General features: G+C 39.1%; 1 protein-coding gene across 13 annotated transcripts in view; it reads right to left on the bottom strand.

The window, feature by feature from the left end:
• Positions 1–26,571, bottom strand: part of SRPK2 (SRSF protein kinase 2) — a 218,683-nt gene that overhangs the window by 146,415 nt on the left and 45,697 nt on the right. For 3 of the 13 annotated variants that reach the window (XM_074340609.1, XM_074340615.1, XM_074340614.1), the window contains exon 3: positions 10,498–10,549. The exons of the other annotated variants lie outside the window; for them this stretch is intronic. In XM_074340609.1, coding sequence (XP_074196710.1) covers positions 10,498–10,549 — 52 coding nt within the window. The remainder of the gene's footprint in view (positions 1–10,497; positions 10,550–26,571) is intronic. 13 annotated transcript variants of the gene reach the window in all.

The raw sequence follows: 26,571 nt of genomic DNA, 5'->3' as shown, positions 1-26,571 counted from the left end.
TATGTTATACCATGGCCAGGAGAGATATCATGGTCCCTTCATCCTACAAGAAGCATAACCTATTTTAATACAATGCCTTCCAGGAATGTGAGTCACCAAAATGGCTTAGCTTAATAGAATCATAAATTTTAGAGTATGACAGGATGGATGGACTGGATGTCCACCATGCAGTCCTTCATATAAATATTTCTTTCCACAGAGCTTTTAAGAGTTTGTGTGTGGTACAGGGATTATTGTGAGACTTGCTGATAAAAACTTGGAGCAGTTATGAAACACTTGCCTACCAACTAGCAGTGATGGACTGGACTGACCACAGGAAACTCCTGGCTTAGACCAGCCCCCTTTCCCACAAGATCTGACAATTCCTGGAGCTCCTCAGAGTACAGTTTGTTTGCTCTAGAGTTATAAAAGGGATACCTAGCCTACAACAAGGAGACATTCTGAAACTATCCACCAGTGTATCAGAAGAGTGTACTGGGAGAATCCTCTACGTTTGTGAAGAGCTGGAGGTGGTAAGATTTGAGTTGACTATCTACCGTGTTCCCCAAAAATAAGACCTAGCTGGACAATCAGCTCTAATGTATCTTTTGGAGCAAAAATTAATATAAGATCCGGTATTATATATATTATATTATATTATATTATATTATATTATATTATATTACATTACATTACATTACATTACATTACATTACATTACATTACATTATACCCAGTCTTATAGTAAAATAAGACCAGGTCTTACATTAATTTTTGCTCCAAAAGATGCAATAGAGCTGACTGTCCATCTAGGTCTTATTTTCGGGGAAACATGGTATGTGGTCTGTGTGCTCATCATAGCAATAAGGAACCACAGTGCACCATCTCCTAAGCCGAGATGGTCAGGTAACAGACTTGCAATAAACACATGCTAGTTCTGCCACACAATCTCATCCAATCTTCTCACCTGTAATAAAAGCATTCTGATTATTATTTGGCGACCCACTCCTCTCTGACACTCACACTTCTGATGAAGCTGCCACCAAGGGCATCTAAGCCGGTGCCCACATCACATTCCCCAGGGAATAAATTCAGTAGCAGCTGAGCTGAGTTACTCCAATCCAAGTAAATCTTAGAACATAACACAAATATTCATATGGGTCTAAAATATTTCCAAAATAAAATTTATCACTTCTTCAAGTCATAAGCACATGATACCATCACAAACACAATACAATATTTAACAGAGAAATTCTATGCTTCAACTTAATTTAAATGTACAAATTAACTTAAAAGACAAAATAGAACACAAATTAATAGTAAACTTTTAAGTGTGACGTATAGCTACGTATCTTACATCATGAGTAGGACAGACTAACGTGTCGACACATACACAAATGTGACTATAAAATATAATTTTCGGGCCGGCCCGGTGGCTCAGGCGGTTGGAGCTCTGTGCTCCTAACTCCGAAGGCTGCTGGTTCGATTCCCACATGGGCCAGTGTGTTCTCAACCACAAGGTTGCCAGTTCAATTCCTCAAGTCCCGCAAGGGATGGTGGGCAGCGCCCCCTGCAACTAAGATTGAACACGGCACCTTGAGCTGAGCTGCCTCCCGGATGGCTCAGTTGGTTGGAGCGCGTCCTCTCAACAACAAGGTTGCAGGTTCGACTCCCATAATGGATGGTGGGCTGCGCCCCCTGCAACTAGAAATGGCAACTGGACCTAGAACTGAGCTGCGCCCTCCACAACTAAGACTGAAAGGACAACAACTTGAAGCTGAACGGCACCCTCCACAACTAAGATTGAAAGGACAACTTGACTTGGAAAAAAGTCCTGGAAGTACACACTGTTCCCCAATGAAGTCCTGTCCTGTTCCTCTTCCCCAATAAAATCTTTAAAAAAAAAAAAAAAGAAAAAATACATATTAATTTTCAAGAATGATTTATGGAAACAAAGAAACAGGCACAAGAGGAATGTGTTCTAACTTTTTCATGTAAAACATTACTATAAGAAATTTCACATTACTGTAAGAAAAGTAAAGAAATTATGGATGATTCCTTCACGACAGCATTATGTACTGAAAATATCCTCAAATTTAGAGTCAGAAAATTGGGATTTGAATTTTGATTGATCCCAAAATAAGGAATCTGATACCTCAAATTAAGTATGTCTCATTTTCCATAAGTCTGTCTCCTCATCTATAAAGTGCTGTAGAAGTAATAATTTGATTCATCCAATTTAATGATTATGCAGGAAAATCATAACAGAAGAAAAGTTGGCAGGAGTGGGAGGGGGTCAGGGGTGGCAAATAAATATATGGAAAGTTGGTCAAGATTGTTTCCAACATTTTCACTAAGTATCAAAGAGCAGATAGAACCAGCTTTCTGTTTTGGATCTTTCATGAATAGCTAAAAAAGTAACATTCTGAGAAAATTATTAGAGCTAATGATAAAAGTTTTCATTATGACCTGAGAACATGAAATGTGCGATGGAAAACTTTGCTGCATCCAAACCCAAGAAAACATGCATATCAAACTCACAAGTGAGGACAAAGTTAACTTGTTTATTTGATCTCAATGGCACTGCTCGCGCAGGAGCGTCCCACAGAGACCAAGAGTCAATTGGACCCATTGTTCAAGTTGGCTGCATGTAACAAGGAGTTAACTGTGGCTCACAAACTGGTTTCATCATCCTGAAAACGTTCTGGCTCATAGACCATGAGTCAAAAACAATAAACCAAAAGCTCTAACAACCTAGACAGCCCATCCAGGTTATTCACCAGACTTTGGCACTCGGTGACTTTTGGCCAATGCCAAAAATTGATTCTAACATCAAAGGATAAAAATTTACAAGCAGTGAATGTATTCAAACCCTAAAGGTGTTAACAAGACCTTGAGCTACAATGGCAGCATTGTTGGAGTTAAGTACACACCATTTGAAAGCCAGATTCATTTCAGCCTCAGACTGGCCGGTGTTATTTATTTATAAGGAAGTCTTACTCAGACCATAAAAACTGCGGAGAAGTGCCACCTTCAATTCTTTCGGAACAAGGCAGATATGACATGTGTGTATGCATACTAAAGTAAATAGGAATGTCTTGCCCAAAGACTTGAGACTGAGTTGTGTCTTAACCCTTCATTTCTCATTAAGTAATATCCTAATGCTTACAAGATCAATGGTAAGAAAAACTGAAAAACTAATGGTAAGACAAATCGAAAAACCAAAATATTTGGTCTATCCTTTCATTTTAGCATTGTGACTATAGGAATCCAGAGACTAATGATACATAATAATTGCTGGGACCCAGTAAGCTGAGTCCAGGGGAGTCCTGAGGTGCCCATGATATATAGAGCAATCCACCCTGGGCACCTCAGGATTCCCCTGGACTCAGCTTACTGGGTCCCAGCAATTATTAGTAATTGCTACTGTATCCTGCCTACAGATCCCCAAAGACCAGAGACACCTGTTTGCCGAAAGAAAAACTAAAAGCTTTCCTAGACTAGAAATAAATCGGAAAGTATATATTTTTAAAACCAAACTACTACCACATAGCTAAAGAAAATCCCTGACCTAATTAAAAAATATATAAAATATCACTCCAGTCTAGACTCTAAAAGTGTCTAGACTGTGGCAATAAATAACTGTTGCACAAAATGCTTTAGGTCAAGTGCCTAAAGCATATTCTCTGGGATTCTAAAGCCTTGGATGGGGAAAATAACAAAAATCCTGCTATCTGTTATTCTATCACAGCAGTATACAAAAGACAATAAAAAGAAATTAACATTTAGTTTATTCTGGAATAATAACTTTAAGAAACAAAAAGTTTCTTCCAGATAAATTATGCTCTCCTCATCATTCTTTTGTTATTTTAACTCTTTTGTATAATTTGGGGGAGAGTCAGTGCTGAATTACCCAAAAAGATGACACACATTGTAGATTTTAAAAAAAAACTCACCTACCCTCTTAAGTTCAGGGACTGGGACCTGCAAATCAAACTGATATACAACAGATTAACAAAAGAAAAATATTTACACATACGACACTCATACACACAGGAAAATTCAGTGATGAGTAACTCAAAAGGATGGGTAGAATGTGGTGCTTATATACCATACAAAAGGTAAAGTATGGAGAAGAGGCTAAATAAACAAAGGAAAGGGGCTTGGGGCTTCTGTGGGTATGGGGTTGGGAGGATTTGTGAGGTGACTAGGATATGTATAGTAGTAAATAAGGGTTGTTTGGTAAGATATTTAATGCAGAGAAGAGTCACTCTCCTCTTCCAGGTATGGGAAAGGGAAAAACTTTTACACATGGAAATTTATGTCCTGCTTTTAGACAGAAAGTAAGAGGGCAGAGAGCAAATTACCTTCAGCTCAAAACAGTATTTTTGCCAAAGTGGCATATTTTGGGGTAGCATACTCTGCTCCCTTTCAACATGTTCATGGAGCCAACAAAACAGGGGTACCAAAAATAAGAAGAATGCTTTTTCCTTTAAGATTGACATTTTATGTATTTTTTAAATCCATGGGTAACAATAAGAATTCTTCTAGAAGTCTTTTATTTAGTTTGCATTTCAGTATTGTCATTTTTCATTTTGCAGAGCAAGAGGCTTTTAAAGAACTGAATCAGGCTGTGACAGGTCATCTATCTCTATACTCTTACTTCGTGCCTTTAAATATATTGACTAAAATACATCATAAATAATTTCAGAACATTAATAACTATGAAATTACGGCAAATGGTACATAATGTATAACCATTTCTGATATCGCTAGAACTAAACTGTTTAAGTAGAAACTTTTAAACTTAAGAGACTACACCACATCTTCTGCTCGACTCTTTTAAACGAGGCACGCAATGTTCTTTTAAAATCTCACGAAAGAAAGAGGAGAGGCGTTTTCTACCCTTAAAGTACCAGGATATTACTCTGCCTGAACAAAGAAGAAAACAGTCATATAGAAAGACATATTTGGCTAACTGCCCCTTCCCTCCAGTTGGCAAGATGCCACCTTCAGCTGGAAAACCATTTAACCAAGACACTTGATTACAAATGTCTTTATCTGCAATCCATTTTAATGTTGGATACATCCCTAACTTAAGTTGAGAATAACTTTTTTTTAAGAATAACTTTTAAGAATAAAAGGAGGAACAAATAGCATAAACCTCAGAACTAAAACACTATCACAGGAGCATTTATGTAAAAGAAAACAATACCAAGAAAGGGGAGATAGGGCTACAGTACTGAAAAAAGAAATGTTTGAACACAAACTTACAACTTGATTATGGAAATACAAACTCAACATTTATGGCCAGGTGTCAAATTACCACGCACCCTAGTTCTCAAAAGGAGATACAATCTTTTTCCTCTTATTTTGCAACTCTGCTTAGTGGAGAAAGAGACTTGAGTGTCAGGCATGTGCAACTGAACGTGGCCTGCAAACACCAAGGTCTCGGCTCAAAAGGAGGTTTTAGTGGAAGGGTCAGATTTTACAACGGAAACGGGATAATAACTACCTTGGAGGAAGACTTAAATTAATTATGACTTCCCCAATAAGGTGTGTGTGTGTGTGTGTGTGTGTGTGTGTGTGTGTGTGTGTGGTGTGTGTGTGTGTGTGTGTTCAATTAAAGAAATTAATTTTAGTGCTATCTTAGTAGTCTTACTACTGAAAAATTTAGTACAAATGCCGTTCCATCTGCCGTGTTTGGATACAAAGAGGCTTTTCTTCATGTAATAAGAAAGCCTTATTGTTAAAAAAGAATTCCGTGATCCTTCAAAAAGGATCAACAAATAGTAAGCCAAAAAAGGGCACATAGAATCGAACAACTTCCAATGTATAATAATTAAGTGGTTTACTCCAGAACTCAGTCCGTTGGGTTGGTGACCAACGAGTCCCACAAACGAGGACAAGCAGGTGAGAAAAGCCTCCTGTTCCCACCCGCACCCACGCCCTGCCGTCCATTCAGCAATTGACATAAGCTTATTTACTCTCTCCTGTTGTTTCCAAATATTATTTAAATCTTACTTTTTATATTCTACTTTTATACAGGAAAAAAATACTTGAGAAAAAGTAACAGAAATATACCTCAGCAGTGCCTTGCTGAAGTCGCTAATAAATATAAACATGATGTAAATACAGAATCCAGATGAATTTATATTGAAAAGTGCTGGTATGACAAGTAAGGATGTGGGTAGGTTTTGTTCTTATTTCTACATTCTGATTTCCTACATTTGACTATAAATATACATTTTATAACCAGAATGTATACTTTATCTTTTATAATCATAAAAATGTAATAATGAAGTGAGATGTACCATGGAGAATAAGCATATGGGCTCTGGCTGACTGCCTGGACTCAAATTAAAGCTCCTAAAACGCAAATCACTTACTATCCCTAACCACCAGTTACAAAAACAGAATATAATAAGAATACCTAGCTCATAAGATTGCAGTGAGGATGACACCAGACAGGACATGCAGAAGTGCTTTGCAAAGCACCTGCCCAAGTTGCAGGCCTTGACAAATACAAGCAGCAGCTACACTACTGTAAGTGCAGGCGTATCCCCGACGTGCCAAAATACATCCCACAGTTACACGTCTGGGGTTAGAGCTTCTGTTGCTCCAACTGGAGGTCATAACAATTTATGATACTGTTTTCATAGAAAATTAATTCTGCACCACAAGGAATAAAAACATACACTAGAAACAAATCCTATTCTCCTTTTGCCAATAGCCAAATGTGACACTGACTGAGGTGGCACGTGAACATTTCCTTAGCTCTCCTGCTCTCATTTCACCTCCCAAGCGTTCATAGGACCCTGTCTTCAGAGAGTTCTAGAAAACCCAGGCTGACGGTTCCAATGTGTAAACATGCTCAGTTTATACTGAAACTACTGTATACTACAACTTCTATTTAGGGCAACCGACGGGGCAGGGGGTTACCTTAAAGAATGGTGGACATGTATTGACTTTCATTTAATTGTACTAACTTTTATCTTCATTCTGAAGACCACCTAAAAAGCTATAATGCAAAATTCTTACTGTGATTTGAAGCCAAACAGTATTCTGTTTTTGAAGCTTTCTAACTTCCAATAATTACACATAAGGTAACAGAAATTTCACTCTGAAGAATTCTTATTTGTGAATCTCTCCGTTAATAAAGAGTAATAGCAACATCAGAAGCACTGTGCACTAAGTACTAATTAATACCAGACACTGTTGTAAACATTACGTTGAAGAATTTATTTGCTGTAGGCAACAATCCTTGGAGGTAAGTACTTTTACAAATCCCAGGTACCGCTGAACAAACTAAAGCAAAGAGAGGGGAAGTGGTGAATCTCAGGACTGAAATCCAGACAGTATCTTGTGCTTTTTCACCACAAGGCTGGTCTCAGGTTGGTGGCCAACAGAAACACTTCCTACTGGCAGGATCACTTCTCCTGTAGTACCTAAGGCACCTGACGTCGATATTTTGAGCGTATCAGAGGGCAGAAAGGGGTAATCATGAGTTTCTACTTATTCAACCAGAAGATTCTATTCCCAGAGAACCATCAGCGTATCTGACCATTTCTTCAGTCTGCACAGTAGTTAAGAAGATACTGCCAGCCATAGTATTCCCAGCAGTCACTCGCTTTTACCTGAAAAGGAGTTTCATAATTAACCTAAGTATTATACTTAGATGACTTGTAACACCATCATACAAGAACAGGTAAAATGTCTCTCTCCCTAATCACTCATTCTCATTGGAGCCTCACCATTTCTGACCCTAGTTCTCACACTTCTCTAATCCTCAGTACACACTGCTGCAGAGTCAAGTTTCAAAAACAAAAAACTGATTCCATTACCACCCTGAAGAAAGCCCTCAATGTCTACAAAGTATGTTGCATTGGGGTTTTGTGATCAGTCCCCTGTGAAAATGTAACATGAATTTATGGACCATGGCCATAAATGAGTCCACAAATTTTGCATATGGTCATACCAAGAACACAATTGATTTTACTGCCTTAAAACCCCAAACATAAGTAACAAAATTCCATTTTAATTTCATAAAGGAATTAAAGACTTCTCTAGGCAGTCCATAAAGGTTTGCTGATGGTAAGAAGTTTATCTTAACAAACCATGCGTCAATATACAGATTACATGTCAAAAACTTTAAACAGTGATTTACGAACTTCAGAATGATAAACTTTCCCATAACTAAACATTTCATTTTATTTGAGCCTATGTCATCAGGACAGTCACTCTGCTAACATATTTGGATATTCAACTTATGGGCCCTTTGTGTAGATGCCAGTTGTATATGTATGTAGGAAAGTTTAAGGCTCTGTCCTCCATCAGCCTCATAGGAAAACAGAACTGCAGAAACATGCCAGAAACCAAGCTCAGACCGCTCCTACCTTCAACCGAAAAGACAAAGTGGAGACAGACAGATCCGGTTGTAAGCATGCAGTATACCCTTCCTCTAGACGGGGAATCCAATCCCAAGTGTCTCAAGGGGATAGCAGGTAACATGAGCAAAGCAGGCCTCTGGTAAGAGGAGAAGGGTGGGACTCTGGCAAACCATCAGCCACAGCCAGGTCCAGGGAACAGCCACTGCGCAAGAATGCAGGTGCAGGGTGGCCAGCCTCACTTTTCCAGATATGGAAAGAGGGGTTCTTACAGGAAATGCCCCAAGGTGCCAAGCACCATGAGGCTCATGAGCACACGCGCAGGCGTGATCCAGCCCACATCTACCAGTGCGCACCTCATGACAGTACAAACCTTAATTATTCATTTCACAGACAGGCATTGGTGCCAGCCCTGCACACACACGCTGCTAGGCTTGGGGACAAAATGAAGAAGCCAGTGTGTCCTCATCCAGTGCAAGAGAAGAGCACACAGACAGAATGCCATGAACGCTGCAGTCAGCGCAGTGAGAGCCAGGCAGAGGCGGGAAGGAGGCAGTCGGCAGAGGGAGCAGTAATTCAGGCACATCTTCCCCTGGGGCGGGCGGGGGTGGGGGCCTCTGGGATGAGTCCTAGTAGGACAGGCAGGAAAAGGCAAGAGGCCGGGCGCAGCTGAGAGAACAGTAATGCCAAGTGTGAGCACGCTGGGGTGCCGAAGCTGGAAGGTGCCCTCGGGGGACAAGAGGAGGGGGCACCACAGCAGCTGGAGCAACTGAAATTCAGGGAAGAGAAATGGACTGAAACAAATGCAGGCAGCAGATAAAACCATGAGAATGGATCATATTATCTATCAGTATGGCAAAAGCGGCACATCTGACAAATACAGTCAGAATTTTAGTAATATTGTAGTAAAATGTCTCTTTCCTAAGTAATACATGTTAAATGTAAAAAAAGTAGAAAGTCATAAAAAAGAAAATTTTATATCACCCATAATCCTACACTAACTGCTATGCACTTCCTTTCCATCCTAGAAATATCCAATGACATTCTCCTCCACAAACTTCATTCTACTTATTTTTCCCTTGATCCTAATTTTTATCCACTTAAGACTTTTCTATTTTGGCACATCTATCATAAGCCTCCTCAAACCTTAAGTGAAATGAACTGGAACGTAAAATCTAAGTTTTGTTGCAGTTTAAAAAGCCAAACCCACCTTTCTACAAACACAATATTTATGTCAACTGCTTCAGCCTTTCCACATAGCACAGGCCAGAAAGAGGTGCCCTCTATTCGTTTCCATCAGAGACCCATGCTCTAGGAAGGGCTTGGCCCTGCCCAGCGTATGACCCAACGTAACTGCTTTAGTTGACTATAAGCTGCAATAAAAGTAAACAGCTATTTTATGCATCAAAGGACATTACCAAGAAAATAAAAAGACAATCTATAGAATGGGAAAAATATTTACAAATCATATGTCTGATATAGGTCTACTATCCAGAATATATAAAGAACTCTTACAACTCAACAAAAAGACAAATAACCCAATTAAAAGATGAGCAAGGGCCTTGAAAAGACCTTTCTCCAAAGAAGATATAAAAATAGCCACCAAGAACATGAAATGATTAACATTATTAGTCATTAGGAGAATACAAATAAAAAACACAAGACACTCCTTCATACCCAGTAGGCTGGTTATCATCAAAAATATAAAAAATAAGTGTTGTAAAACGTGTGGAAAAACTAGAATGCTTGTTTCAGTGGGAATGTAAAATGGCTTAGTCACTGTGAAAAAGTCTGGCAGTCACTCAAAATGTCAAACAGAATTGCCCCATGACCCGGAAATTCCACCCCTGGGTATATAACCAAAAGAACTGAAAGCAGGTACTCAAACAAATTCTTGTACATGATTGCTCATAGCAGCACCACTTACAATAGCCAAAAAGTAGAAACAACCCAAATAACGCATCAGTGAATGTACAAACGAACTGTGGTATGTCTGTGCAATGGAACATATTCAGCCATAAAGCAATGAATTCTGACACATGCTACAGCATGGAACTTCAGGACATAGGCTAAGTGAAACAAGCCAAGCACAAAAAAACAAACACTGTAAGATTCTACCTATATCTGGTACCTGGAGTAGTCCAGCTCAGAGAGACAGGAAGTGGAATGGTGGTTGCCAGAGTCTGGGGAGAGAGGGGAATGGGGAGTTGTTTAATGGGCAGAGTTTCACATTTGCAAGATGAAGAGTTCTGGAAATCGGATGCAGAATGTGAATGTACTTAACCACATACTTAAAAACAGTTAAGATGGTTCATTCTAGGCCAGTACAGTGCATGCAATATACGGTTGCTGAATCAAAGCACAAGTGAACTTTAGGGCAAAAGAATTCTAAATTTGTAACCGTGCCTGTTCTCTTCAAAATCTGACTTATTCTCACTTTCCTTTAGAAGTACAGGTAAACGGCCATATTAAAGTCATCACTATGAAGATTATGCAGCACCACACAAAATGCTTAACATATTGTTAAGTGAAAAAAAGAAAATCCACAATTACAGGCTATGTTTACTACTTGCAAATATTATATGAGTATATGCATATGGACAAGTGGAAGGTAAAACAGAAAATGAAAACAATTTGCTCTATTGGGTGATGGACTTACTGGCTTCTGTGAATGTGTTACGTTTATACAATAACTATTGCTTTCAAATGCAAAAAAATGGTTAAGATGATAAATTTTGTTATGTGTATTTTGCCAAAAAAAGTTTTTTTTTAATTTTTAAAAGAATGAAGTACTGATACATGCTACAAAGGGGATGAACTTAAAAACATTACCCCACGTGAAAGCCAGACGCAAAACGTAAAATTTTCTACGAAATTCCCAAAATAAATAAATCCAGAAAGAGAGAAAGCAGATTGGTGGACCCCAGAAGTTGCGGGGGGAGAATGGGGAGCAACCGCTAACTATAATATATTAATATATAGGTTTCTTTAGAGGGTGATGAAAATGTTCTTGAATTAAATAACAGACATGGTGGCACATACTAAAAATCACTGAATTCTATACTTTTAAGGGGTGAGTTTTATGGTATGTAAAATACACCTTAATTTAAAAGAAAAATTTTAAGAAGCTGCTCTTTTGGAGCTACTGTGCCATATAAAAATAACACAACCAAAACTACTAGTCCAATGATATTTTCCCACTTTTGTATTTACCTGCAGATACCAGTTTTCTTGTGTACATTAATACAATTTTCTTCACTTCTCTTTCCCTTCTATAGAGGAAGCAGCACTAGGTGGTGGGTGTGTTCTGAGAAGCTCCTGGCTCTGCCTGAAACGACTAAGGACCACACCCACACTTGTCTTTGCCAGACCCTGGACCCCACCCTCACTGACCACACGGCTGCTATCTCTTGTCTCTCCTACCCCCCCAGACTCACCTCACTCATGCTCCCCATCTCCACTCTGCTCTGCTCCTCTGCTGTCACTTTTCCTTTCCTATTCAGCCGGTTACGCCGATGTCCCAGCCAGGGCCAGTGCCACCCGCTTGTGCCCTAACTGCTGGATGGCCTTGTACTCAGGAGTTGCTTTGTAACTGACAAGTTTATAAGCTCTAATGCTAGAAGAAGGGGTAAAAAAAAAGAAAAGAAATGGGAAAAAATGCTCTGAAGACAAGGAAGAGGTAGAGAAAGAAGAAACTGTTTCAAGTTACAATAAAAACAGAATCAAAAGCCCAAAAAAGATTAGGGGACACTGTTCAGTTAGCCAAACCAGACGAAAAGGACGCTAACTGACGAAGGAATATTAAAAGGCAGCTAAAGGATGTGAGAGTCACGAAGCTCAGAAAAGTAATGAGAAACAGAAAGGGGGGGGGTGAAAAATGGCCTAGGGAGAGGCAAACCTCAAGCAAGTGGTCCTCAGGGTCAGAACAAATCCCTCCGGGCCCATACCCCTGCGTCTGGTCACAAAGACAAGGCGCAGAGGCGGAATACCACTCAAGACATGCAGGAAGCATGAAGAGAACCTCACAGTGGATAGAGAAGCACACTCTGTATCGTAGAGGCTCTAATCCCTGACAGTGTGCCCTATTTTGCCGTGTATGATCCGCATTTTATTGCCCAAATTTGTGAGGGAAAATAAGAATTTCGCATTATATAGGGATAGTACTAATTCCGTATCTATATATTTTTAATTTTTATAATATTTATGCTTATGACTTAAAAGTGTAGCCCTAGAAATCAGTAACAATATCCATATGCAAAATACTATTCTGAAATACAATAATAGGTTTTGTTGAACTTACGACGAACTTGCAACGATGAAGAGTTCTTGGCCTTCTGTGATGCATATATATCATAAATTTGTTACCGGTATATAATATTTCTTGTACCTTGTACCCATTCTTGTGTTTTGTAATTATTTGTTTCATAAAATTCCTTGTACCATGTTAAAAAATAAATGCTAAAACTCCTCTATAATACAAAATAAAAAACAAGTACCTAAATGTACACAAGCAAAAATTTGAATTAAAAAACTAAAATGAAAGATATTTTCCCTGAAAGTTTGGGCCAAAAAATGTAGGTATGCATTATATATAGGAGCACATTATACATAGCAAACTACAGTAACATTCTGACTTTCCAGGTAGGATTATTTGTGTTACCCTGGACAAGTCAAAGCTTTGTTGCACCTATTATCATTGTAATTACCAAAAGCTCCCTACATTTGGATAGCCCTTTATAGCTTGCAAAGTTCACCTAGGTTGCTCCTCACAATTATCCCAGGCAAACAGAATATCTCTCATCATCTTCAATTTACAAATGGGAGGTCTTCTGTCCTAATTTCTCCAATGTGTTGTAAACGAAGACTATTCTCTAAAAAATATGTAATACCTGCTATATGCAAAAAAATATGTACAGTACGAGGTGTGATCACAAACTATGGTGAATGCTGCTGCCAAGTGCCAATCAAAGGAAAGGCAGGATCTTCAATATAGGAAGCAGCGCATTGAACCTTAGTAACCGTGTGTGACAAGTTTCAACTTGTTCAGTGCAGTCAGTTGGGTGTGAGCTACAGTTGATAGAAGGTGTGTTTTAAAGTGTAGTGTAAATCATCCATCATGACAATGCTCCATGTCACACATTGCTTCTGGTATATGGCAATTTCTACCAAAAACAAAAAAAACAATACGGTGTGTCCTCATCCTCTTTATTCACCAGCTCTAGCACTGCAACTTCTGGCTCTTTCCCAAAGTCAAAATGATTCAGGACATCAAGGCAGCCACGACAGTGCAACTAAAGACACTCATGATAGAGGACTTCCAGAACTGCTTCAGAAAGTGGCAAGAACCATGGGATAAGTGTGTTCAAAGCAAGGGGGAGTATTTTGAGAGAGATTAAAGGCAACATGTCTTTTACTATAATAATTTTTTTTTATTTAAACATTCACCATATTTTAGGATCCCACCTCGTATATACATCCAAGTTAAATAACACAATTATAAAGCAAACAATAGTGGGCCCATCCCCCAATATAAGAACTGAAACATTATAAATCCTGTAAAAGTTATACATCCGATTATCCTTGCCAAGACAGTGAAGAGAACAAGAGTAGTAACTACAGGGTAAGGCAGGAAGGAAACAAAAATTCTTGGGTTTTGAACAGGGGAAAAGCCAGCAAAAAGGGAAAGACTAAAGCTGTGAACTTCAAGTTCACTTTGGCAGGGTTAAAGTAATTTCATCAGAACCTTTATTGAGAATGTGTCCAATCATTCAGGACAGCCCAAGGTGCTGACAATGACCTTGCTAAGTCTCCAACTTTAGAGAGTTGAAATCCTTGTTAGAAGTAACATGGACCCAGGTTTGTACCACGAATTATGGTATGGATTTTTCAGAGCTCATTGAGTGATGCCTCCACCAAATGTAAAAGAGGTATTTGGGTTTCCCAAAAAAAGGTACCACCAGCTCCTCTCTTTACCCCTAGTAAATGCTAACAGCCATCACCTCAGGGGAAAAAGCGAGAGAAGTTGATTCTTCAAAGATCAGAAACCCCCGAGATTGAAATTCTGGAGCCTTTTAACTTCACAACCAAGAGATTTCTTTCCTGCAGGTTTCACTGGAGGATAGGTTGCCGTTTTAACCATAGCATTATTTTTATCACATCTAATTAGAAGAATTAGAAGTACAGTCTCCCAAATCTTAATAAACTTAATTATATCTTAAAGCATTAGACAGACATTTCTGAGCCCCATTTTCAACTACTCTTTCAGGAAATGGTTCCTTCTCTACCCAAAAACTCACGTAACTCAGACCCACTTGATGCCTCCATGGTTGGTTTTTGGCCCATTGAAGGCAAGATTTTTATCTTACAGACTCCAGTTACACAGCATTCTGTTCACTGATGCCTAAACTAGTACATTCACTAGTACTATCATATCATCAGAGTATTTATTTTCCCCAGAGCATTAATCTACTATATCCCTAGCACACTGAAAAAATAGTTCATCATTTATTTGTTGTGCTGATCAGAAACAAATTAATTAACAACACTCCCCAGGAATCTTCAGTGAGCTCTGCATCTCTTCTAGGCACGTCCGAGTCCGCGGCTCGGCTCCAGCGTGCATGTGCGGGAGCGGAGGTCCCACAAGTGGGGCCAGCTCTGTCACTGACCATTAGCAGTGCTTCAAGAGCTACTGCTGGCATAGGCGGAACGATGTATGCACCAATAAGCACAATAATACACAAACATGCTGAAATCCCTAAGCAATGATTTAAGTCGGTATGGAAGAAGACAGTCAACTAGTTTGAATCCACTAAATAAGAGGAAAAAATCAAGCATGTATACTGACTTTCCTATACAAACTGCACCTGAACTATCCAAACAGTTGATACAGGGAAGCTTCTCTACAAAATATTCCAGGAATTAAAGAAAAAAATGATGAAATGACAACATCAACATTTTGGAACACCTAATGAATTAATGGAAGCAGGCAATTGTGGTCAGTGGCTGATAATATCACAAAAGGAGAGACAATCAGACATTATATACACTGAAAGATAAGGTTAAAACGTCTTTCTGCAAAAATTAATGATCTTTTTAAACCTGAGGAAAAAATGCCAACATATGTGACAGGGATTGTGGGTGTGGGAGGAGGTACAGAGTGGAGGGTCACATGAATGTGTGTTTCTTGAACTCTTTTGTTTCCCCCCTTGTTTCCGCCTCCCCCCACTCCGGTTCAAGCTGTTGTTTCTCAGTCTAGTTGTGTAGGACACAGCTCCCTGGCCCATGCTGGTGTTATGAGCCTTGCGCTCCCCCCGCCCCCGGCTGAGGCAGTAGGTCGCCAGTCAGCGGTCAGCCGCTCACAGCAGCTCACGGCAGCTCTCGCCGGCTGCCGACCACTCATGGCAGCACACGGTAGACTTCTTTAAAATGAGGGGAAAAACCCAAATAGAAAAACAGGCAAAGGATCTGGAAACATAAATGAAAAAATAGAAACAGCTAATAATATAAAAGAAAAGTTTGACCTCATCAATAATGAAGCAAATGTGAATTAAAATGACATCTATTTTTTTTATCTGCACTGCCCAGAACTCACAAGAGTTTAATAACATGACTTGTGAAAGTATAAACTAGCCAAACCTTCCAAAGATCAATTTGGAAATGTTTATATATATGTATATACGTATATGTATATATACACACATGTATATATGTGTATACATATAAGTACATACACATATATGTGTATACATATACATATACATATACATATACATATACATATACATGATCTGAACATTAAAATTTCTAACTAAAAGTGGGTGGTGGCCAATAAGTCACATCTTTGGCCTGTAGCTTCCCTGACAAAGGTCAATCTTTACCTTAAGTGAGCCTGTCTATTGTCTTTTTGCATCTAAGATAACATACCCTTGGAATGTCAGTCATTCCTTTTTGCAGACCCTTCAGGGCACAACGCACCGCACCAGAGCAGAAAACCACAGAACCCTTCAGTGTTGTTCTTGTCTCCTGATCACCATCTCTATATGCTATAAAATGCTAATTATTAACTATCCTGTACCCACCAATGAAAAAGAAGTATCAGTCTCTCCAACTTACTTTTTATCCAATCCCAGACATCCTCCCCTTTATTTTCTCCCACCCCCTTAATCTACCACCAATGGATTTCATGTAACCCTCCTCCTTTGATGCTAATATATAAAATAAGTTGCAAAATGCCATTTTCCAGAGCATTTTCTCAATCTGTTGAGATTTTGCTTCCCTACAGGTTTGGACATTTCTTATGTCAACAATGGGTATATAACTCTTCTAATAAAGAAACAGTTACAAAGGAAACTAGAAAGATCAATACCAAAATATTATTAATTTCTAGTTAGTGAAGTACTTTTTCCCTTTTACACTCCTTTGTAAATTCAAATTTTCTTGCAATGAACACGTATTATTTTCACATCTGGAAAAGTAACACACCACACATGCCATTAGCTAAACTGACTAATAGGATTTTAATAACGCTAACTACGAAAAACCCTGGACAAGTGATTTAAGCTCTCTGGGCCTGTTTCTTCAGAGATAAAACTCAGAAGCTGAAATAGATGAGTGGTTTTTCAAACTGAAATGATGCATTTAAAGTGCAATAATCCCTGGCCCAGAATGAACACTCAATACACATTAATGGTGTTTATTACTATTACCCACGGGCTCACAGCAGTGGAAACAGAACCTACCAGCAAACAGGAGAATCCCAGACCCACAACTATTTCAACCATTTGCCTTTTATACTTTAAACATTGGGCTCCTGGATATGATTTCAACTAAAGAAAAGGGTCTGCTGTTTCAAAGTTCTGAAACCCCTTGAGCAGAAGACCCCTTACGTCCCTTGCAGTGTTATATAATTCTAAACAGTACACATCTATATTTTCATTGCTTTCACAAGTTTAGAACTATTCTCGGAGAACACACAAATAATAAAAATCCAGGTTACCTGTACTTGGCATGATTCTAATATACTGCATAACAAATTTTTGTTAATTCTGAGATTCTATGATCATTTTCCTCCTAACCCATGTTCAAATTATAGACAGGAGTCATTAAAATTTTTCTGAAATTACTTAGTTGGTATCCTGAAACTCCTAGTCTTTTTACACAAAGCAAAATGGGGTATTAAGTGAAAAGACATGTTTTAGGTAATTTTTAAAGTATTCCTTTGAACTTGAAAGGAAAGAGTACTGTAAGCAGTGGAAACTGTCTCTCAAATTACTGTTCAGAAAGGACAGGAAAGGAGCATCAACCTCTATAAGTCTATCTACTACTCAAACAGGACACTCTCAAGGACAGGGTAAAGCACAATATTTATTCAGCGGTACTACCTACCCTCCATGGTAAGTAAGTGCTTCAACAGCCAACCAGTACAAATATCCCAAAAGCCAGAGAGCCCACCAGATAAACTATGTTCCTGACTTTTAGCTTTGGCAATATTTTATTCCTTGACCTTATTCCAACTTCACAAATGAGATCAAAGATCAAGAAAATACCAGTTGTTTCCATGAAGCATCTTTCTAGTCAATAGTCCTTTTTTTATTTTTTATTGGGGAACAGTGTGTTTTTCCAGGGCCCATCAGCTCTAAGTCAAGTCGCTGTCCTTCAATCTTAGTTTTTGCAGGGGGCACAGCCCACCATCCCATGCAGGAATTGAACCAGCAACCTTGTTGTTAAGAGCTCGCACTTTGAGCTACTGAGCCATCCGGCCGCCCCAAGATTCCTATTATTCTTAATAGCACAAGGTTAATAACGAGATAAAGAAGAAACCGATGGAAGTACACAGGCAGTACAAGGATAGAGCAATAGTCAATCTGACCTTCGATGAGACTCCTCTCATTCCAGGATCCATCTAGCAGTAATCATGGCTAAGGGAAGGAAAAGCAAATGGACTCCATCTCACCAAGTTCAGTTCCAGCCCACCAGCCACTATTTAACCTCAGGATCTTTTTACCTCGTTTGCAAATAAAGCACAGGAATTAACTAATTCACAGGGCAGTCACATGATGCTTAAATGAAAATGAGTAATAGGAAAGTCATAAACATTTCCTCCTCTTCTCCATTATATCTGAAAAGTAGACTTTGATTTGATTCTCTATCTTTTTTTCTGGGGGAAGGAAGAGTTGTCACAGCAATTCCATAATGGGAGTATCCATTCCTCCCAGCAAGTCTCCAAGTATGGTTCACAAATACCAAGAAATCCATGAGATCAAAACTATTTTCATGATACCAAGATATGATTTGTCTTTCTCACTGTGTTGACATTTGCACTAACCACATAAAAGCAACAGTGGGTAAAAGTGCTGGTGCGTTAGCAACAACCAAGGCAGTGGCCCCAATCTGCACTAGTGGTAATTATACCAACATCAGGACTTAATTTAAAGATAGTGCCAGTTTGGGGCTGGTCCGGTGGCTCAGGCGGTTGGAGCTCCATGCTCCTAAAGCCGAAGGCTACTGGTTCGATTCCCACATGGGCCAGTGGGCTCTCAACCACAGGTTGCCGGTTTGACTCCTCAACTCCCGCAAGGGATGGTGGGCTCTGCCCCCTGCAACTAAGATTGAACATGGCACCTTGAGCTGAGCTGCTGCTGAGCTCCTGGATGGCTCAGTTGGTTAGAGCGCATCCTCTAAACCAGAAAGGTTGCCAGTTCGACTCCTGCAAGGGATCGTAGGCCGTGCCCCCTGCAACTAACAACGGCAACTGGACTTGGAGCTGAACTGCGCCCTCCACAACTAAGACTGAAAGGACAAAAACTTGACTTGGAAAAAAATCCTGGAAGTACACACTCTTCCCCAATCAAGTCCTGTTCCCCTTCCCCGATTTGGGGGGGGGGGGGGGGGAATCTTTAAAAAATAAATAAATAAAAAATAAAATAATATAGTGCCGGTTTCATTTGAATGTTCTTGACGAAGCAGTGAAACATATTAATTTTATTAAATATCAACCCTAAGTATATATCCTGCCTGATAAAATAGGAAGTACTTCTGCTGCATACAGAGTGTGTATGTGTGTGTCTGTGTGTGTGTGTGTAAAACACTTGTGCAATTAGTTGTGAGCAGAACTAGCTCCTTTTTGCATGGAACACTTTTGTTACTTGACTGACAAGACAAGCCATGGTTATTCCAACTTGGGTACCTGGCAGACATATTCTAAAAATGAATGAAATGTGTAAAGCATAGCAAAAGGAATATAGTCAATAATATTGCAATAACTATGTATGGTGTCATATGGGTACTACATTTGTTGGGGTCATCACTTCTTAAGTCATATAAATGTCTAATCACTATGCTGTACACCTAATATAATACTGTATGTCAACTGTAATCGAAAAATAAAAGTTATGCTGTACACCTAAAACTAATAGTATTGTATGTCAACTGTAATCGAAAAATAAAAGTTATTTTAAAAGAATGAAGCTGTTGCTTTACAGAAAACAGCTAATGCGAGGACACAGGATGGGTTTAAAGATTTTTTTCACATATTTCAGCCAAAATAACATATTGCAACAGACTGAAGGCAGAAGCATAAGAATTTACTTCTATTAAGTCAGATATTAATGAGATTTACAAAAATATAAAACAATGCCATTCTTCTAATTTTTTGTTTTGAAAAATATACCTATTTTTGCATTTAAAAATATGCTATTTATGTTAACAGGCAATGGGTCTACTGTTGTTCTATTAAATGAGTTGATTAACTTTTTCTAAGTTTCTCTATTTTACGTCTAATACAGTATCAATTGATAATATTAACCACTTTTAAAAAGCTCATTGGTCTTCGCAATAATTTTTAAGAGTCTGAAAAAGTCCTCAGGGCAAAACGTTTAAGAATCACTGTCCTATACCAAGTTCCTTAATTAAAGCTATTTAAATACTCAGAAATATCATTCAGCACTTGAGCCTTTTACATACACCTGTCATATCCTTAATAGCAAAGAACTTTTACTAACCTTACTTTTAGTTTACCCTTCAGTTGTCAATACACTAGCTTAATTAATCTTCAACTTAATTAACCTTTTTTTGAGACATGCTCCTCCTACCTCCTTTGAAAACTTTGAGTAAAAGTTCTAACCCTCTCCAAAATAGAACTCGGGCGCTCCAGAATACATATTATTCCTGGGTGCAAGGACAATGTCCTCCAGTCTCTGCCACCAGCCCCAGAATAAAATCCTGGCACTGGAGAGCAGTGAGGTATCAGTACGTCACATGTCCAGTTTTTAACTATGCACTGTACTCCAAAAACAGTCACAAATCAAATGATTACAAGCCAATTTATAAAATATTAACTTATATACACAAGTAAAATTCATGTTTTCAAAAAAATAAACTGAGGCAATATTTTCAAATAAGCCAAGAAGTAACATCCCAAGTAAAACACAAATACGAAAGAGTGAAAATGAAATTTGTTGTATATAAAAAATTGTTTGACTTACTCAATATTTCAAAACTGACAGGCAGTCACAGTTTAAAAAAAAAAAAAACATGTTCACAATATTATCACCCTTTACATATCTCTAATTTCTGTGGAAATGTTACTATTATGTTTTAAACTTCTACACATATTAATGGAAGACTCACAATTTTTCATCACTGCAAATGTCCTTTTCAATATAGCAAAGAGGTACAATCAAGATAGAATTATCTACTATTACACATTAGTCACTCAGAATATAGGGATTTCGATACAACGGTCTCCGGGTATTCGTGGTTTTATGAACATGTCTTTAACACTTATTAGCAAGATTATTAAGCTTTTTAACATTACCTTTCCTGCCTCTCTTCTACATTTTTGAAAACGTATTTGAGAAACATTAATGATTAACAAGCTTTAGTTTTTACTTTAAACGTTCACTCTTAAGGTTACTGTTGTTCTAGTAAATGAATAGGGAAGAGGAAATAACATAAGCAGCTTTTAAATTTTTTTCCAGTTATTTTTCCAAATAATCAAGGTCTTTTTCTAGTAGTCCAGTTCATCAAATCTTAAAATATTTGCATTTTCTTTTGAGCTGCAGTGTTGTCTGTAGGTTGGTTTTGCTGTATATTTAAGACAAATTAATTTTCAAAAGAGTAAAAGCAGTATCTATGCTTTAAAACACACGCGCGCGCGCGCGCGCACACACACACACACACTTTTTTCTCACTCACAATAACAAACACCCACACATATACCTAAACAAGATACAAGAATAAACCTTGAAAGCTAACATTCACATTTTGCTCAGCATCTCTCACCTTAATTCCCTTAATTACTCTAACACAAAAATTTTGCCAATTTAATCACTTGGAAAAGAAAAAAAAGGAGCTACAGTGTTACATATTTAAAATGTTTATGCTAAACAAAACAAAGCAAGTTTATCAATATAATTTTTCTAATGGTTTGTTGTTGTTTTTTAATTTTATTGGGGAATATTGGGGAACACTGTGTTTCTCCAGGGCCCATCAGCTCCTTCAGTCTAGTTGTGGAGGGCGCAGCTCAGCTCCAAGTCCAGTCGCCATTTTCAATCTTTAGTTGCAGGGGGCGCAGCCCACCATCCCATATGGGAATTGAACCAGCAACCTTGCTGTTGAGAGCTCGCGCTCTAACCAACCGAGCCATCTGGCCACCCCGTTTCTCTCATTTGTAAAAAAATATTAATAATTACCTTGAGAATAAATTACAGAATACACTACAAATTTTCAGAAAAGGCAACCAGTAAACCCACTTGCACAGTACTGAACTAACAACAGGGAAACAAAACATATCTTATATAAGGCCGAAATGAAATCAGTACTAATTTAACCATTTAATTTAAAATAGTTATATTTATAAAACTAATTTTGCATTCAAATGACAAATCCCTATTTACCATCAAAGCCAGAGTCTGACCCTCAAATACCTTTTCATATACAGCTCCTCTTTCAAAGTTAATTCTAGATAACCCATGTTGATGTACACAAAAGTAGAAGTTTGCAGAACCAAGACCATTCAATAGAAAAGTAACAGTCTCCTCAATAAATGGTGCTGGGCAAGTGGGTATGCACATTCCAAAAACCTTTATACCTCACTCCATACACAAAAATTAATTCAAAATGGATCAACACCTAATAAGAGTTAAAACCATAAAACTCTAAGAATAAAACACAGGGGTAAAGATTCAGGACCTTGAATCTGGCAACAGGTCTTTAGATGACAAACAAAAGCTCGTGCAACAAAAGAAAAAACATACCAATTGACTCCACCAAAACTAAAAAACTTTCTGCACCAACAGGCATTACCAAGAAAGTGAAAGACAACCTAGAGAAGAGAAAATATTAACAAAGCATGTGTCTGTAAGGGTCCAGCATCTAGAATATATAACAAACACAACTCAACAACAAAATGACAATTTGATTAAAAACTGGGCAGCGGCCTTGAATAGGTATTTCTCCAAAGGTATACAAACGACAAGCACATGAAAAGACGCTCAGCATCACTGATCATTAAGAGAAGGCAAATAGGGCCGGCCCGGTGGCTCAGGCGGTTGGAGCTCCATGCTCCTAACTCCGAAGGCTGCCGGTTCGATTCCCACATGGGTCAGTGGGCTCTCAACCACAAGGTTGCCAGTTCAATTCCTCAAGTCCTGCAAGGGATGGTGGGCTCCGCCCCCTGCAACTAAGATTGAACACGGCACCTTGAGATGAGCTGCAGCTGAGCTCCCGGATGGCTCAGTTGGTTGGAGTGCGTCCTCTCAACCTCCACAAGGTTGCCGGTTCGACTCCCGCAAGGGATGGTGGGCTGTGCTCCCTGCAACTAGCAACAGCAACTGGACCTGGAGCTGAGCTGAGCCCTCCACAACTAAGACAAAGAACAACAACTTGAAGCTGAACGGCACCCTCCACAACTAAGATTGAAGGACAACAACTTGACTTGGAGAAAAGTCCTGGAAGTACACACTGTTCCCCAATAAAGTCCTGTTCCCCTTCCCCAATGAAATCTAAAATCTTAAAAAAAAAAAGAGAAGGCAAATAAAAGCCACAATGAGGTATCACCTCACACCCACAAGGAGGGCTATAGTTAAAAAAAGAAAGAAAAGAAAAACAAAACTAACAAGTGTTGGTAAAAATGTATAGAAACCCTCATCCATTGGGTAAGGGAATATCAAATGTGGAGGGGGAGGCAGGTAGGTAGTTCCTCAAAAATTTAAACATAGCATTACAGTTCCACTCCTATGTATATCACAAAAAGTGAAAACTGGTACTCAAACAAATACATGTACATATGTTCATAGAACTATTATTCATTACAGCCAAAAGGTTGGAATCAACCCAAATATCCATCAGTGGATGAATGGATAAACAAATTGTGGTATATACATATAATGGATTATTATTCAGCCATAAAAGGAATAAAGTACTGATTCAAGCTACAACTGGATGAACCTCAAAAACATGCGAAGTGAAAAGCAACCAGACAAAAAAGGTCACATATTGTATGATCCCACTATATGAAATATCCAGAATAGGTAAATGCACAGAGACAAAATGCAGACTGGTTAGAGAAAGGGGGCAATAGGGAGTAACTGCTTCATGAATACAGTGTTTCTTTTGGGGTGATGAAACAAATGTTTTGGAAGTAGACAGACTTGGTGCCTGTACAACACTGTGAATGTACTAACTGCCACTAAACTGCTCACTTAAAAGTGATCAATTTTGTTGTCCAAATTTAATCTTTTTTTTTTAAGTTTGCACAGAGGTCTCATTTGCTCATCTACACATCTCCACTTCACCCAGAATGCGCAGTGGTCCTCCCTCAACACCTTAGGTCTCCCTGGCTCACAGCCTGGGTGCAGCTAGAGAGCAAACACTGGGTCAAAAATGACCTAAGAAAAGAAACAGTAAGAATGCACATTTACATAAAAACTGAAATTTTATGCTAGGAGGGAAAAAAGAACACCAGAGAAAAGTATACACTAACACTTCCATGACAAAATTCAGAAGGAAATGAAGGTGAAGCCTTCTGTGAACACAGACAGTGACACGTGCCGAAGTCTGCATTACCACCACCAACGTTAGAAAATCGCAGGCAGAAACGACTTCCTCCTGGAAATTTTGAACTTCAAACCACAAGACACAATGGCAGAGAAATTTCTCTGAAACACCTGCCTTATGTCATATTTGAGGCATTGCAGACAGTCTTTTGCTCTTTCAAGGGCTGGGTGTTAATGCAAATAAGATGATAACACTGGCACTGCTCAGACGTTACAAACAATGAAGTCTTTCTTCTCAGTTATGCACAATGTAACTTACTCAGCACCAAAGTGTACAAGATGCTACATACTCACACAGAACAGAGGGAAACAGTGTTTCTTGCCTTTAGAGTGATCACTTTAAGGACAGAGTGGAAATAGCACATTAATTTCCAAGAAGAAGAAATATATATTATGTGTATTAGATCTGTATCTTTAACACTACAGTAACGATTTGAGGACACATCACTCACACTTTTCCCTCAGTGGAAATCTAGCTAACGCTGAAAACTTCACCTAAGGAAGCTGTTCTCAAGATAAGAAATGCCAACTCAAGAATACACAACAGAAACAAATTTTTGGAAGGATTCAAACCGTCTTTCCTTAAAAGTACTTTGATCAAACGACTCACAACTGAAAAACAAATCAGTGTGCAGCAAGGCTGGCACACCTTTGGCCTGGGGAGGAGTGCTACTCCCGTTTTTCGGGTATACCCATCAGGCATCATGCCTAGTTTTCATACCTATACCATTTAATACCCAATAATCCTGTTATTCCTATTGGAAAGTCCACCATGAAGTAGGTACATTAGGAAGTTAACTGAAGTTATTCATCAGTAACAATGATGTGTAGTTTCATTCAAGCAAGACTTCTATAAAATCACAACTGTATCCTCCTACAAAGGGCAGCTCTCAACGTCCCTACAGATACTAATTTGATAACCAGTGATCTATGTCTTCATCCAAGTCAGTGATAAAAGCACTTAACAAAATAGGACCAAAAACAAAGTATTTCATTTCACCACTAACGAGCTCTTCGGAAGTTAGTGATTAATTCATCAATACTTTTGGAGAGTAGGTGTTAAACGTATCTAGGTTTGCAATTACATGAACATTTCTCCAGCTCTTCAACAAAGTGTCTCAAGAGACAATAACATGTCTTGTTAAAAGCAAGACTTGGTGTGGCTAAAATGCCTCTTGGCCCCACTGTGAAGATTTTATATCCCATGCTGTCCACATGACGCAATCAAGAGCCAGAAATGTCAAGACAGAAGTTCCCACGCCCTCTCAAGGGATGAGCTAGGACTAGACACCAAGTCTTTTGACAAACCCTATTTTTTTAAAAATGAATTTGTGACATCATTAATGACATCTTTTCCCAGTTCCTCAAACCTTAAAAAAACAAGAAGCTATCCTTGATTCTCATCTCACATCCCATCAGTAAATCCAGTCAGCTCCCCCTCGAAAATAAGCCCAATCTGGCCCTTCCGGCCTCCGAAGACCACCGCCCACACCATGGCCACAGCACCCAGACTAGGCTGCTGCAGCCACCACCTCCCTGGTCTCCAGGCTTTCCCTCTCGCCAGCCAACAATCCATTCCCAAGTTCAGTAGCCAGGCTGATACTGTCCTTTTTTTTCTCAGTTTTGAAACAAAGAAATTGCAGTCCAGTACAGTACAATACAGTACAAAGAACTTTTCCTCCAAACCACCTGAGTTAGTTGCCAATCTGTTGCAACATTATCCTCAAATGCTAAACACAAGGACGGTCCAGATAACTACAAGAAAATCATCAAGATGAGAAGATTCCGATCAATATGCTACTGTCACTAAGTCCTCACACCCCACTCCAGGCCACCCCTTCCACATGGTGGGGACGGCCTGGGCTCTGACTCCCCACATAGCCTGCTCTCCCCTCTGGACTCTGCCCTCACCTTGATGGAGCTGTCACATCCCGCACCGCGCCACCTGCTCAGAAACGTCGTGCCTTCACCGGGCCTGGGCTCTGACTCCTGGGACAGCTGCTGTGCCCTCCCGCTATGGACACTCCGTCCCAGGACACCCTTCTCCTCCTCCCTGGGCCCACACAGGCTGCTCTGGGCCGTGACAGCTCCCACACCGCCTCCTCACACTGTGAGTGTCCCACCTAATGAAAGCAGCACAGAATTGTTTA

This window comes from Rhinolophus sinicus, linkage group LG09 (genome assembly GCF_036562045.2).
Source record: "Rhinolophus sinicus isolate RSC01 linkage group LG09, ASM3656204v1, whole genome shotgun sequence".
Lineage (NCBI taxonomy): Eukaryota > Metazoa > Chordata > Mammalia > Chiroptera > Rhinolophidae > Rhinolophus > Rhinolophus sinicus.
This window is presented reverse-complemented; position numbering and strand designations above follow the sequence as displayed.